The sequence below is a fragment of the Psammomys obesus genome, unplaced genomic scaffold (genome assembly GCF_907164565.1).
Source record: "Psammomys obesus unplaced genomic scaffold, mPsaObe1.curated_primary_1811, whole genome shotgun sequence".
In the NCBI taxonomy this organism is placed as follows: Eukaryota; Metazoa; Chordata; class Mammalia; order Rodentia; family Muridae; genus Psammomys; species Psammomys obesus.
Window position 1 is genome coordinate 649,933 of NW_026590341.1, and position 15,068 is coordinate 665,000.

A 15,068-nucleotide genomic window follows, 5' to 3' on the forward strand; every position below is an offset into this window, starting at 1 on the left:
CCCCCCTCACTAAAAAAATATTAGAAACCATATAAAACTATCTATAGACAATCAATTAAAAAAAGGTACCCTCCTTGTCTTGGCAAAAAAGTTGGCTGGAGGCTGAGGAGCCCTCTGCTGTGCAGGTTACCCAGGACCATCTACCTGATGAAGTTGGCAATGACCACCACCTGCAGGCCAATCTCCAGCCCATGCAGCACTAAGAGAATGGTGTTGAAAACTGTGTCCAGCCACAGTACCAAGGTCTGCCAGAGCAAGAAGTGAACGGAAAGGAGGCCATTGATTGCTGTGAATGCAAGGCTGGCAGCCAGTGGCACTTCGGTCTCTGTCAGGTTCCCTTTTGTGCCTGAAGAAGAGAGCAAACAAGAGAGTGAGGCAGGGGGCTGCAGACCCCACCAACTGCCCAGCTCCAGTGAGGCAGGGGCTATAGGACACCCACCGACTGCCCAGCTCCAGGCATGGTGCTTGCTACGGGTCAATGAATTCATTGGATTTGGGAAAACTAACCCCTGGGGCCGCTGCATGTCAGACAGTACCAACGGGCAAATCTCAGATTGTATACTCTTGAGGCACAAACAGTTTGGTTTTAAAACTGTGGGCATTTGCCACCTTTTCCCAACTCCAAGTGGGATCAAAGGCATCTTGTTTAAAATATCTAAAAATATTTCACTCAGTGCTAAGGCAGCCTGGTTCTGGAAAATTTCATGAATACTTATGAAAAATAAAACTGCCCATTTTACAAACAAATGGGTCATGGAAAATGCCAACTTGGAAGCTGCCAGTAGATGGCCAGCTGCCAGGGGTGCCCAAGGGTCTGCTGACCCCAGATGCTAAGGATACCTGAAGCTCTGCTGACCCTAGCCCTGCGTATCTTCTTAGGCTGACTCTATTGGATGGGAGGTGCTCAAGGGCCTGCTGAGTGCCAAGTGCTTAGAGAGGTCCAATGCTGCCAGCCCCGGACAGGGCACTACAAAGCACTGGCCTGACTCTTCATCCATGCAGCCACGGTCTCTGCACCCCATGGGAGCACTGCCTGCCTACTGAGCAAGCCGTACAAGCTCCAGCACAGTCTGTGGCAGCAAACACTGGGGCTCTGTCTAGGATGAACAGGAAGGAAATTGCTACCCCTGTAGGGGGGGGGAGGGAGGCACCAGATCCAATCAAAAGAATCAGAGCCTGACAGGGCACTGTACCTGCAGCACCTGTGGTGACACCTCCTTTATACATGTCTGTGACTGAGTAAAGGAAAAAAGTAGGGGCAGAGCTAGAGACCTAGACCTGTGCTCATCCCTGTAGCCAGCTCTGGGAGGAGGACTTCTATGCTTTACTTTTACACTCCTTGTTTATTAGAAGAACCTATCTAGGGGCTGGAGAGATGGCTCAGCGGTTAAGAGCACTGAGTGCTCTTCCAGAGGACCTGAGCTCAATTTCCAGCACCCACATGGCAGCTCACAACTGTCTATAACTCCTGTTCCAGGGGATTTGACACCCTCACACAGACATACATACAGTCAAACACCAATAAGATAAAACTAAAAAAAAATAAAAGAACCTATCTATTCTGACCCTAACTCTGATCTAAATGAACTTTGTGACTTAGGAATTTTTTTTAAAATGGGGTGGGGTGGGGTGGGGATGTAGTTCAGTTGTTACAGTGTTGGCCTAGCATGCATGAGCCTTGGGTTTGATCTTATCAATGCATAAAAGCTGGACATGATGATGCATGCCTACAATTCTAGCACTCAGGAGGAAGAGGCAGAAGGATCAGGAGTTCAAGGCCAGCCTTAGTTACATGAGACTCTATCTCAAAATAAATGAAAAGGCAACTGGCTAAGAGTGGCCTCTAAGGTGAAAACTGATGAGACAGTGAGCGGATTTGGGGAGGCAGGGTCCCCATTCCTTGCAAGAGACCTGGCAAGCACTCCACAACTCCCTGAGGGCTGAAGCCAACAGGGAAGGGGGGGGGGAGTGTTCTGGATCTCTAGTTTTAGGCTGGGCCTCTGGTCTGAGTGGTATACGTATCCTTCCAGACAGGAGGATGTCACCAGTGTCGTTCCTGGAGCAAAGCTTCTGAACAAATGGTTAATACTTAATGACAACATAAGGTGATGCTGCAAAACACCTGGTAAAGCTGCCTGAGTGAAAATGGCTCCAAGACCCACACTAGAAAAGATTAACATTTAAAGGCTCAGAAAGTTGGGAAGAACACCTATGGGACCACAAGCATTTCATGGTTTCACAGCCAACTTACCTAGGTATAGCCGAGCTACTTCGAGAACTCCCATCACAAACAAGAGGACCAGATCCAGGACCAGATAGTTACGAGGATAGCTGAAAACCTGACCTAGGAACACACACACACACACAGAGCTGGAACTCAGATAAGCTTATTAGGGGCACAATTCCTTTGATGGGCCTGGCACTCTAACTTACTTTTATATGCAATCATCAGGAGTGTAGCTAGGAAGTACAGGGCATAGTACAGCCCACTGAGGTGAAACAGCATCTGAAGAGGAACTGAGGAGAGCTGGTAAGAAGTCAAGGATCCTCAGACTCAAGGTGGGGGGGTACACTTACCCAGGTGGCCAAGCAGCAGGGCCTGTTTTGCCACTCATAGCTGAAAATCAGCAGGTCTGAGTAGACTCAAACAGAGGGCACCTACAGATGGTCATGGAACCCAGCTATTTGCTCCTGCCTACCTGGGGCTTTTACTGCTACATGGGCTGCTGGAGTGCTCATCTGAGGGCACCTAGTGGTCACAAGAGTGATGCTGGGAGCCTCCCACCTCTGCAAGGCACGACCTAAGTATTCCAGTCCTCAGCAGATGCAGACAGGACAGAGGGAGTTACAAAGGGGATCCTTTGCATTTTCTTTAGAGAAAACATATTACACGGTCATTCAAAGTAAGGGGGATTTTCACCTTCTATCACATTGGTTCGCTTGGTGGCAGGCAAGTGGCAACCCTTCTAATGTGCAAGGCCTGTGAAGGGAACAGGGCTGAGCTGGTGGGTGACAGAACCATTACATGAGGGAACACCTCTCCCTCTTACAAGTTACTAGTCAGAATTTAAGAAAAACAAAAACAAACAAACAAAAAAAAAAAAAAACGGGGGAAGGGGCATGAAGAGCACAGAAAGGTAGAAAGCAGGCTGTGCCAGGCCAACAGTTTGGTGTGGTGCTGCCTGAGGGAACTGTGTTTCGTCAAGGCCTTGAGAAGCAGGAGCAGGATACCACCTTGAAGGAGCCTCTCCCTGGAAGACAAAGGATTGCCAGTAAGACATCAAGAGCAACATGGCAGATGTTTAATTTACTGACTCCATGTTTGAAAACAGAAGTGGCCAATGGCTGCAGCTAGGCTCTTGTCTTACCTCTACAGCCATCCCTTCTAGGACTTTTCTTTTTGCTGGAATTTTATTCAGTTTTTCCCAAAACAACTGTCTGGGGGTTGGGAGGAGTACTCTGTAAAGCAGCCATGGAGCTATGCAGCCTCTTCAATGATCGTGTTACTCTCCTCACCTTGTGAAAGTCAGCCCTAGGGTGTAATGGGGACTCCCTTTTGTCTCTGAGTCTGAAGTGTTGTATTCGACAATCTGCCTGGCCCATCCCGGGATGGAATGTGACCTGGGTCAGACTGCCTGTCTGGAGGCTCACACCAGCTGCACATTCACGCTGTGCACGTCTCTACATGTGTATGCACATCATAAACAAGTAAAAAAGCTTCAGAATTTGGCCAAACCTCCTATAAAAGAGGCTGACTTCTGAGCAGAGACAGAGCATGTGCATGTCCTCTGCTCTATTCCCTGTGCTCCCTAGGGTTGAAGCAGAAAAGGAATCAGGTTATGCCATGGTGAGTTTCCATGGGTCGCTTGACTCTGAAGGCCAGCCTGAAGCTGCCTACTCTGTTGTGGACGCTTGTATGGGAGAGTCATACACTGGTAAACACAGGTCATTAGTAACAGCCTTTGGACAGCCAGCTAGCAGGCACACGTGTGGGAGCAGGAAGCCAAGTGAGCGCGGCTGGAGAGGCATCATGTTTCCACAGGGTGCTCCAGTAAACCTGATCTGTTCTTTTCCAGGCCCCAGCTAAACGAGGCTACCCAGATACCTGTCAACATTTGGGTTGGTTTTACATTAACTGGCGTTTTCATCCTTTTGAATCCTTTTTTAACTTTTTTTAAAAACACTTCCCCCTTTAGTTTTATGTGCATGGGTGTTTTTGCCTGCATGTATGTTTGTGCATCTCATGCACAAAGTGCCAGCAGCGGCCTGAATAGGGTGTCAGATCCCCTGGGACTGGAGTTACAGATGGGTGTGAGTTGCCACATGGGTGCTGGGAATCAAACTTGAGTCCTCTGGAAGAGCAGACAGTGCTCTTAACAGCTGAGCCATCTCTCTAGCCTCCCTTTGGATCCTTCTAATAATACCTGAGATGCACATAAAAGACAAAACACTTGTCTAGCATGCAAAGGTCCCAGGTTCAGTCCTCAACACTGCCACCCCCCCCCCCCCACCAAAAGAAGCATTTAAATTGTATCTGCTGGCTTATTGTTGAAGATCAAAATTATGAGATTTGGGGAAAAAATACTGTATAGCTGGAGAGATGGTTCAGCACATACTGCTCTTAGGGAAAATCTGCACTTGGCTCCAGCACCCATATCAGGCTGCCACAAATGTCTGTAACTCCAGCTCTAAGAAATCTATGCTTTATATGGGCTTCTGTGGCACCTGGCACTCTAGTGCTCACTTCCATATAAACACAATAAAAAAGTATTTAACATATTGTATAAAACCTTCAAATGACATAATATTTGTTTGTTTTCTGAGACAGGGTCTCACTATGTAACTTTGGCTGGAACACACTATATAGACTAGGTTGGCCTCAGACTCATAGAGATCTGCCTGCCTTTGCCTCTTGCTGGAATTTAAGGTGTACTCCACTACACCAGGCTTAAGTGGCATATTTAAATAACTGATTTAATTAATTAAAATGATTCTAACATTTAAAAATCTATAGGAGTTCATTCTGGCTGAACTTCTGACTCCTGGGATTTAATACTTTTCTTATCAGTGATTTTTGGTAATACTGTGTGGCAGATTCAAGGCAGAAGAAGTTCACTGTGGAATTAAAAGAACAAATGCGGGCTGGAGAGATGGCTCAGTTGAAGAGCACTGACTCCTCTTCCAGAGGACCTTAGTTCAATTCCCAGCAACCACATGGGCAGCTCACAAGTGTCTTTAACTCCTGTTCCAGGGGATCCGACCCCCTCAAACATGCAGACAAAACACCAATGTACATAAGGTAAAAATAAATATTAAAAAAGGATCTCTGCTCCAGAAAATAAAGAATAAATGTTTTCTTAATATGACAAAGGCTACATCTGGTAGAACTCTTTTTGGGGTGGTGGGGACAAGAGTCTCCTATGTCACCCAGGTGACCTTGAATATATAATCCTGACTCAGTCTCTCAAATGCTGGGATTATACTATTTTGTTTTGAATGAGACAGGGCTCACTACTTAGTTCTGACCTGTCTGGCCTGGAACTCACAACCAGGCTCCTGACTCAGCCTCTCTACTGCTGGATTAGTAGAGAAGGCCAAAAGCCCAGACTGGAAACTGGGTATTTTATATGACTTAATTCCAAGACCACTCTCTCACGCAGGATTCCCTTTTTATTATAAACATGCACACACAATAGCACTCCCACATTTTTGGCAGATACTAAGCAAAGCAGTATCTACTTACACAGGTAGTAAGTGCCTGGCGGCTAGGCTGCATGTGTAGTACAGGAACATTTGGGAGAATGAATGGATGGATAGATGGACAAGCACAGGTCTGAACTGGCTATGACCAGCTTCTGACCCACATTGCTGGCACCTGGCCCTGCCTGCCCATATCATTTGGGCCCAGAAATGTTGGCTACAGCACCTTCTGGTAGCCCAGAACTCAAGTAAGCCACAGGTGTATGTATGTGTGTGTGTGTGTGTGTGTGTGTGTGTGTGTGTGTGTGTGTGTACTCAACAAGGGTAAGTTAACATTATGCCTTAGTTGTGTCTGGTGTGTACCAGTATGCCTGCGTGTATCCAAGGTGTACCTCAGGTATGCCATGGATGTACTGGAGAGAACTATAGGCGTGCTTGAGGTGAGTAGAATGTATGCTATAAATATCCTGAGTGTGTCCAGCACATGCCAGAGGCAAGCTATGAATGATGAGCTGCTATGTGTGGTGAGCTACCAGGGTGCCAGGGTGCACCCTAGGGAGAACATCAGGTGTGTTTCAGCTCTACCTGGTAAAAGAATCCCTTCAAAAGCCAAGGCCCTGAAACTTAGCTCAAAAGTTTTAGGAAGCCAGCTTTTTGGGGATTGAAGGAAAAATAAAAATAAAAGGCAGCTGACCCCTACTCCATACATTCCATGGTTGCAAAAAGAGATAAAAGACCCTGAAGTTCCAAAACTACTTTGTCTAAGGGAAACAACTAACCTACCTATTATGCACTTAACAAGTGCCCCTTCCCTACCCTTAGCTACAGAAAATCCAGGCTAAAGCATGTAATTGTCTTGAATTCTGGTCACTTCGTGACTGGATCCTGTGGCCTGATCACACAGACACCATATAGCCGTGTCTGTGGCACAAGGCCTACTTTACCTATTTGAGGTCGCCTAAATCATCTTTTATTTCTTCCTACAAATTTAATTCTTTCTTATCCTTAGACCTGGGCGAGCAGCAGGTGTACGCAGGTGTACCTGGGTGAGGTGCAGGTATGCCAGGGGTGAGCTGAAGACGAGTTATTGTGTCGCAGGTATCTTCGGTGTGCTAGTTCTGTGTGCCAAGGGTGTACCGCAGGATGAGAAACAGGTGTGTTAAGGGTATACACCGGGTGAGCAGCTAGTGTGCCATGGGTGTGCTGAGGATGAGCCACAGCTATGCTACGGATGCCGGCTTTGGTGAATTCTGGTTGTGTTCTTGGTATGCCACCGTAGTGTACTCTGGGTAATCCGCAGGTGGGTCCCGGGCGCACAGAAGGTGTGGTATGCTGGTATACAGGGGTCTCCCAAGATGTGCCTCAGGTATGTAACTGGAGCTTCAGGAGAGCCGCCGGGATCCCCGCCCCAAGCGACTCAAGCCCACCCGGAAAACATCGCTTCCCCCAACCCACAATTCCAGCGCAGAAATCCGGACTAGTGGCCTTTAGCCACCATGGCCCGGAATGGCGAGGTGGCAATCGAGGAGTTGCGGAGCCAGCCCAAAAGGCCTCTCATCGCGACAGCACGACCACTTTCTGCCGGCGCCCACATGGCCCCGCCCGCCTCACCTGGCCGCACGGCCGCCATTTTGCCGCTGGGTCCGCCACAATCCCATCAGCCTCTTGGCCGCACCCTCCCGCCATCTTCGCTCCTCCCGCCGCGCGCCACAGCGGGCGTCCGACCGCGGCCGAGGCCGGATTCTCGTCCGTCAACACTCGGGAGCTTTCGGACTGGAGGAGGCGGGCACTGAGGCTCGGGAGAACTCTGCTCGGAGACATTCGGCGGAGTTCGGCTAGGCCTCGTGTGGGCTCGGCTTCCGCCGCCGCCAGAGGGGGTTGGAAAAATCCAGTGTCCCCAGGATCTGTCGGCTTCGTTGGAAGCCAGCGAGAAACTCTCCAGACCCGGCCAGCCCTATCAGTCGGTGACTACAATCAGATCAGCTTCCAAGGCAGTGAGGAAGAAACCTTCGTAAGCTTTCGTGAGGCTTCGGAACCATTCGTACTGACTCGACTCTTCACTTCGGGAAATTTCGGATCGTGTCGGTTCTACACTCGGGACATCAGCTCGGCTTGAGGGCGGCTTCGGCTCGGCTCGGCGGGCGTCAGACGGCCTCTTCGGTCGCTGCTCGGGCGGTGGCTTCGGGCGGCCTCGGCCCAACTCGGGCGGCCTCTTCGGGCCCCGCTTCGCTCGGCGCCTGGCGCTTCGGGCGGTCCCGGACAGAGCCTTCGGGCGGACTCGGTGGAGTCCGTATGGAGGACTCGGACTCGGCGGCAAAACAGCTGGGCCTGGCCGAGGCGGCAGCGGTGGCGGCCGCGGCCGCTGTGGCGGCGGCGGCCGCGGCCGCAGCGGAAAGCGAGGCGGAGGAGCCGGTGTTAAGCAGAGACGAGGACTCGGAGGAGGACGCGGACTCTGAGGCAGAGCGCGAGACGCGGCGGGTCACGGCTGTGGCGGTGATGGCGGCCGAATCTGGGCACATGGATATGGGTACCGAGGCTCTGCCCAGCCCCGATGAGGCCGCCGCTGCCGCCGCCGCCGCCTTCGCAGGCAAGTGCGCCCGCCGGCCTCGCGCCTCACTGGGTTCCCGCGTACAGTCCCTGAACACATGCACCACGCACAGGCCGCTTCCCATATGCTTTTTGCATCTGTCATGCACATCTGTCTCACAGGAGAGGCTCTCTTCCACCTGTCCTGCACATCTGCTCAGCACCTTCCCTGCCAGTGCACCTTACTGCACACCTGCCCTGCCCCTGTCCGTGCACCTCACACTTGTACACATGCGCTGCACCTGCCTGTGCGCCTCACACCTGCCCGTGCACCTCACAATGTCCTGAACACCAACTCTGCACCTGCTCATGCACGTCACATGCCTTGCACACTTACCGTGTTCTTGCCCCGCACCTCTCAGTGCCCTGCGCGGGAGCACGCGCGCGCGCACACACACACACACACACACACACACACACACACACACACACACGCATACGCGCACACACGCACACGCACACCACTCCACTAGCCTGGCCCTGCACTGTATAACTTGCTCCCTTGTGTGCCTCTGCCTCTCTACTCTTTGTCTTGTTTATCCTTTGGAACTTTCTGAATACCTACTACCTACCTGCCTTGTCCTCTCCTGCTGCTTCCTGGGAGCTGATAGCACAGATGGATCAGGTGTGAATTCTGTTCTGGGGGAGTTCCAGGTATGGTAATGCTGCTAGCATTACTGTTGGCAGACCTGTTTAGCCTAAAGGTGTGTCCCGAAAGAGGAGCAGGAGAGTGCTTCAAGGCAGGCAGCCTTTCAGAGGTGATGATGCAGAGATCAGCCTTGCTTTGTGTAGTGAGGTGGGAGTCTCCTGTGCTAGATCTTCTAAGTCGGCCTTTTCCTCTGCAGGTATTCTCTCCTTCTCCATTACCTAGTTCTCCATTTTTTTTCCTTCTGACCTTTTGCACACAGAGCACCCTGATTCTCATGTTTTTATGACAAACGGAGCGGAGCTGCAACACGCTGCACAAGTGACGCCATACCACACTGCTTCCTACTATGCCACCACTTTGGCCTTTGGCCTTCCTGAGCTCTGAGCTCATGTGGAGCTCCTGAATGTTTTATGCTTGTAGGTTGGAACCCTTGGACTCAATCATTTTGCCATGCGCTTTGTGCTGTCAGGTGTATTTTCCAATATGAAACTGCCGATTTGGCGTTGGGGTTCTGTTTAGGGTGCATTAGAGCTGAGCTTATCAGCTGGGTGTTTGTTCAGACCATCAGGACTGTGAGCACTGGTGGAGAAGCCTTGGTTCTCCTTGTTTTCTTCCCTGGCTACCTGAAGTCTAGATCCAGTCACAGAAGTGAGGGAGGCTTCCTGGAGCTTTTTAATCTTAATTTTTTATTTTTATTTTTTATTTTTATTTTTTTTGTGTGTATGTGATTGTGATTGCAGATGCCTGTAGAGTTATTAGGTTCCTCATGGAGCTGGAGTTATGTTGTTATGGGTGCTGGGAATTGAACTTGTGTCCGCTGTAAGAACAGTATGCACTCAAACTTCTGAGCCATCTCTCTGGTCCCTTCTTGGGGTTCTTTTTTGTTTGTTTGTTTGTTTAAATTAAGTTAATTCATTTAATGTGTGTGGCTGCTTTGCCTGCAAATATATTTGTATACCATATATTTGCTTAATGCTTTTTGAGGTCAGAGGAAGGCTTCTAGTTCTCTAGAACTGGAGTTACAGGCATTTGTAAGCCACCATGTGGATGCTGGGAGTGGAACCCAGGTCCCTTGGAAGGACTCTTTTTGTGGGGGGTAGTTTTTGTTTTTGTTTTTTTAGACAGGGTTTCTCTGTAGCCTTGGCTGTCTTGGCCTTGCTTTGTAGACCAGGCTGGGCTGAAACTCAGAGATCCGCCTGCCTCTGCCTCCTGAGTACTGGGGTTAAAGTTGTGCATTCCCACTACCTGGCTTTTCCTGGAGCTTTTAGTGCTCCTTTTTCATCTGTGAATTCTGGGTTGATATTGGGATTTGGGACCATGAGAAGTTTTTGGATTTTTGCGCGCGCGTGCGCGCGCACACACACACACACACACACATTTTTTGAGTTCAGGAAAGAAATACGATGTCTGTGGTGACAACAGAGAATTATCTTTATGGTGTGTGTGTGTTTTAGAATTTTAGTTGTATATTTATGTATAGACGTTTCTAATTTTTTGTTGTGAGTTTCTGACATCAGAAAATGTCCAGGTGGGTCATTGCTAGCTGAGTCAAGGGTGAATTAGGTGTGCCCATGTATGAATTAGTAATGAATATGAGCTAGACAGGTACAGGGGTGCAGGTTGGTCAAGGCTGGATTAATGGGCTGCAGTTGTCATTTTATGCCAGAGGCTTTCCTGGGTGTTGGGCATTTTAGAATGCTGGGTGGCAGACAGAACCTGTTGTAGAGATTGGGAAGGCCAGCTGCAAAGGGTGCATTGTGACAGGCAGCAGGGTACAGAAGAACCTAGCAGCACGTGTGGCAGGAAGCCTGGGGACATGATAACATCTTTGTGGCGCTGCTTTGAGGTTACTGATGGTAGACATGTCTGCCCCAAGTCAAGTTCATGTTGCAGGAGTGGCTGTGGGAGGTTGACGTGTTTTTCAGGAGGAAGATGTTTTTCTGGGGAAGGATGGCATGGAGACCTCAGACAGTGGACACAAGACTGTAGGCTGGCCTGAGCTATGGCAGTGGAGAGGGATGAGGCTGGACTGGAGTCTGCCATGTCTTGATCGACAAGGAGGTGTCCCAGCCCTATGGGACTTGCAACTTCTTTGCAAAGGGAGAAAGAAAGGCCAGTGGTGGAGTGGGAATGGGAGGCTATGGTGGATATTTTTGCTGTATGTGAAAGGTTTTGGTGGGGAAGGGTAGATGCCCCCTTTTCTGGGAGAAGCAAGTTCTTTAGACTGGACTAGAGATGTCAGCTGAGCATTGACAGTTAAGATGTCTAGGTGGACATGGGCACTTTAAGGCTCATAAGTAAGACCTTTGCCTTTCGTGCTCTTCCTTCATGGTGTGTGAAGTTTCGTTCTGTTCCATTCTGTTGTAGAAGTGACCACAGTGACCGTGGCCAACGTGGGCTCCTCTGCAGATAACGTCTTCACAACATCAGTGGCAAACGCGGCGTCCATATCAGGACATGTCCTGGTAAGCTGCGGCGCTTGGGTACAGTTCAGGGGGCCCCACAGCTGTCCTCAGAGCCTTTGACTTCTCCACACAGTCCCCAAGGGTGCTCCTCATTCTCAAGACCCTCCCAGGATTTAGATGGGAGTGAGCACCCTCTGTTCTGGGAGCCACGGAGACTCCCCTGTGCTCTCAGCAGCTCAGGGCTGGGCTAGGCAAGGCAGGAGACCTGAATTAAGCTAGGGCTTGATCCTCGCCTTAGTTCACCAACAGGAAAAGTGCAATAGAAATCTAGAAAGGCCGAGAGCTATGTATGAGGAGCCCTTAGGCTGTGGTCAGGCCATGCTCCATGCCAGCTGGCCTTGCAGCCTGTGTTCCACCAAGCTCAGGCTGCTCTCAGCCCAGATAGAGCTTCTCAGTGCCTGGCTTTGCTTGCTTTCTGTTGAGCTTTATTGACACACCAAGAATCACTGTATCCGACCTCCCTCTCCCTTTCTCTGAGGCTTACAGTCCATTAGTCCTTTTCTCATTAGTCCTTACCTGCAGGAGCAGATATCAACACCTAGGGTGTTTAAAATCAGAGACGTTTTGTCTGTCACACTGTTGTACCTTCTATGTGAAGCCTTCAAAACTGTCTTCTTAGACAAGGCATCCTGGCTCACTGTGCAGAAATCAGCTGTGCATACGAACATAGTCCACTGCAGCAGCGTTGATAGATGTGCAGACACTGTATAGCCTTTGTGTCTTCTTGTTTCTGTCCTTCTGTGCCTTGGGGTTGTCTGTGAAGAGGATGTGTGGGCTTAGGTGAACATCCTCTCTTGCTGATGTGTGATTAGAGTCTTGCAGCAGGACCACATTCCATTGGGTCAAGTAATGTGCCTCTGGCTATCCTAGAGCTGACGAGCGTCTTTCCTTCTAGTCTGGTAGGACAGCCCTGCAGATCGGGGATAGTCTGAACACTGAGAAAGCCACGCTAATAGTTGTACACACAGATGGGAGCATTGTGGAGACCACCGGCCTGAAGGGCCCAGCAACACCTCTCACCCCAGGTACCTGCAGCACCTTACCCCAGGTGTGTGTGTGTGTGTGTGTGTGTGTGTGTGTGAAATGTGAAAACTAAATAGATACCAATAGAAAGGCAAACTCTTTCAGGAGGAGAGGGAGTGCTGCCCATTGAAGGTATGGCACTACCCTTCAAGGTTATCTTTATGTACCGGGTGGGGGGGGTTGCTTGGATGGAGCATCCTGGGCTGTTTGGGTCACTCTGCGCTCTCCTTCTCATAGCTTCTCTTTGCCCAGGTCCTCAGTCTCCTCCTACCCCACTGGCAACTGGCCAGGAGAAAGGTGGTACCAAGTACAACTGGGACCCCTCGGTTTATGACAGCGAGTTGCCCGTGCGCTGTCGGAACATCAGTGGCACACTCTACAAGAGCAGGCTCGGCTCAGGTGAGGCAGCACTTGGCTACAACGGTTCCATGTTAAGACTTTGTTCTTTTGTAGTACACTGGGTCGAGGAAGCCTGTCATATTGTAAATATGTTAGAAGAGATGGATAGATGAGTGACTTTCAGACCTTGTCTCTGGAGCCTAGGCCATGGAGGACATAAGGCAGGAACAGACCTAAGGGCAAGTTCAGCCTCATAGTTGACCCTGAAAGGGAGAAGGGGTTAGGAGAGAGGCAGATCTTACCCATATTTCCCAGCCAGCTCAGACAACTCAGATGACAGAGGATCCCTGAAGTGGGCTGATGCAGTACAGCTTGCAGTGACCATAGACAGTGGATTTGAGATGACTTGCTAGGCAGCCTGTTGGGTGACGATTGGGTAGGTGAGATTAGAGGCCACGTAGAGCAGAGAAAAAAAAGACAGTGAAAGAAACCAGTGTCAGCAAGACAAGGCAGCAGCAGAACTTGATGACTTCTAAAGACCAGCTTCCTTCATTCCAGGTGGCCGGGGTAGATGTATCAAGCAGGGAGAAAACTGGTACAGCCCAACTGAGTTTGAAGCCATGGCAGGAAGAGCCAGCAGCAAGGACTGGAAGAGAAGCATCCGCTATGCGGGTAGACCTTTGCAGTGCCTCATCCAGGTATGTGCGGAGACCAGCCAGCCTTAGAACGATCAGTGGGGAGTGCTCAGAACATGGCACCAGGCAGGGTGTGATGACAAGTACTCAGTGTATGAGTGGAGCCATTTACCTGCCCTCTTTTTTTTCAATTTATTTTTATAATTTATTCACTTTATATCCTGATTGATATTCTTGTCCTGGATGTGTACTGGCATTGACTCAGAGAATTGCTGTCGGGAGCAGATGGAGTAGCAGTAGGCACAAAAAAGGGAAACGTCAGACACACGAGAGTAAAGGTAGAGGGAGTCAGAGTGGCAGTGCCAGCCACGCTTGCCTTCCTTTTGCTCCCTTTTCCTTATGAGGAAGAAACCCTTTTTTTCTTTAGCTTTATTATTTTATGTGTACTCGCGTTTTGCCTGCATGTGTGCATGTGAACCCCGTGCATGATACCTGTGATATCAGATTCCTTGGGACTGGAATTACAGACACCTGTGAGGAGCCATGTGGGTTCTTGGAATTGAACTTTGGTCCTCTCTAAGAGTAATAAGTGCTTGTAACCCCTACACCCCCTCTCCAGCAAAGGCAAAGGCAAAGGAGTTCTGATTCTTGCTCCAGGTCAGCTCCTGGCTATGGCTGGCCAATGTCTACGGAGTCTCATTCCTAGGGAGAGAGACTCAAGCCTGCTGCCAGTGGGGCATTGTGCAGACAGGAAGTTTCCAGAAGTGATTGTATCTTATGCTCAGATTTGTGCCTTGATGGTGGATACAGTGTAGCACCGAACAACTCCTGGGAGGGGCAGACTCCCTAATTTCTGTATTTCTACCTATATGTCTATATAATTCTATATCTGTGCCTATATAATACCTATTGCACCTTCTATATTTCAGGATGGTATTCTGAACCCTCATGCTGCCTCCTGTACCTGTGCTGCCTGTTGTGATGACATGAGTCTAGTAAGTTATGAGGTGTTGTGTGCCTTCTGCCCACAGAGGCGCTGTCCCACCTTTCTCTGAAGGCTTCTGTCTTCACTGGGTCGAAGGTGGCTGTAAGGAAGTCCAGGGTGCTGAAATGGGAAGGCTATATGGAGCCAAGTGAGCCCAATGCAATGCCTCCTTTCAAAGTGGTTCCAGTAAACATGCACGTGCTATCTCTTGTTCTGTGCTTTCAACATCATGTCACAGTATCACACCAGCCAAGCCTGGTGCCATAAACTTATCATTCCAGCTACTGGGGAGGCTGAAGCAAGAAGATTGATAGTTCAAGACCCAACTGGGTTACAGAATGAGTTCAAAGCCAGCCTGGGCAATTTAGTGAAACTCTTTAAAGGAAAAGTAAAAGAGATGTTGTGTGGCAGTAGTGAACACCTTTAGTCCCAGCTCTCAGGAGGCAGAGGAAGGTAGATCTCTGTGAGTTCAAGACCAGCCTGGTCCTCAGAATGAGTTCCAGGACAGCTGGGGCTACACAGAGAAAGCCTGTTTACAGAAAAGAAGAGAGAGAGAGAGAAAGAAATTAAGAAAGAAAAGTAAAAGAGGGTAGAATATAACCTTGGGAAACAGTTTTAACAGGACTTTCTTTACTTTTTTTTGTTTTTAAGATTTATTTTTTTATTATGTAACAGTGTTCTGTCTG

At 49.4% G+C, this 15,068-nt stretch overlaps 2 protein-coding genes across 5 annotated transcripts in view; one reads left to right on the forward strand and one right to left on the reverse strand.

The window, feature by feature from the left end:
• Nucleotides 1–6: 6 nt before the first annotated feature.
• Nucleotides 7–8,645, reverse strand: Tmem80 (transmembrane protein 80). Of its 2 annotated transcripts, none has more exons than XM_055606876.1 (5): nucleotides 8,624–8,645; nucleotides 3,232–3,251; nucleotides 2,434–2,527; nucleotides 2,252–2,344; nucleotides 7–346 (listed from the first exon to the last, which is right to left on the reverse strand). In XM_055606876.1, the coding sequence occupies exons 3-5, from the start codon at nucleotides 2,504–2,506 to the stop codon at nucleotides 141–143; spliced, it is 372 nt and encodes a 123-aa protein (XP_055462851.1). In that variant the 5' UTR covers nucleotides 2,507–2,527; nucleotides 3,232–3,251; nucleotides 8,624–8,645; the 3' UTR covers nucleotides 7–140. The 2 variants fall into 2 exon arrangements, with proteins under 2 accessions (XP_055462851.1, XP_055462850.1); XM_055606875.1 differs by lacking the exon at nucleotides 8,624–8,645 and adding an exon at nucleotides 7,312–7,433.
• Nucleotides 7,715–15,068, forward strand: part of Deaf1 (DEAF1 transcription factor) — an 18,496-nt gene continuing 11,142 nt past the window's right edge. Inside the window, exons 1-7 of one of the 3 annotated variants that reach the window (XM_055606872.1) lie at nucleotides 7,715–8,287; nucleotides 11,303–11,400; nucleotides 12,296–12,425; nucleotides 12,529–12,555; nucleotides 12,676–12,822; nucleotides 13,321–13,460; nucleotides 14,327–14,392. In XM_055606872.1, coding sequence (XP_055462847.1) covers nucleotides 7,993–8,287; nucleotides 11,303–11,400; nucleotides 12,296–12,425; nucleotides 12,529–12,555; nucleotides 12,676–12,822; nucleotides 13,321–13,460; nucleotides 14,327–14,392 — 903 coding nt within the window. In that variant the 5' untranslated portion in view covers nucleotides 7,715–7,992. Of the gene's footprint in view, nucleotides 8,288–11,302; nucleotides 11,401–12,295; nucleotides 12,426–12,528; nucleotides 12,556–12,660; nucleotides 12,823–13,320; nucleotides 13,461–14,326; nucleotides 14,393–15,068 lie in introns of all 3 variants that reach the window. The other 2 variants (XM_055606873.1, XM_055606874.1) reach the window with 2 other exon arrangements.

Bases quoted from the DNA above. Each gene is read 5' to 3' on its own strand.
- Tmem80 (XM_055606875.1), bottom strand. The intron at 2,528-3,231 runs GTATCCTGCTCC...ACTTCTTACCAG, and splicing joins GGAGAGGCTCCTTCAAGGTG to CTCTCCTCAGTTCCTCTTCA. The intron at 347-2,251 runs GTAAGTTGGCTG...TCTCTTCTTCAG, and splicing joins AGTAGCTCGGCTATACCTAG to GCACAAAAGGGAACCTGACA.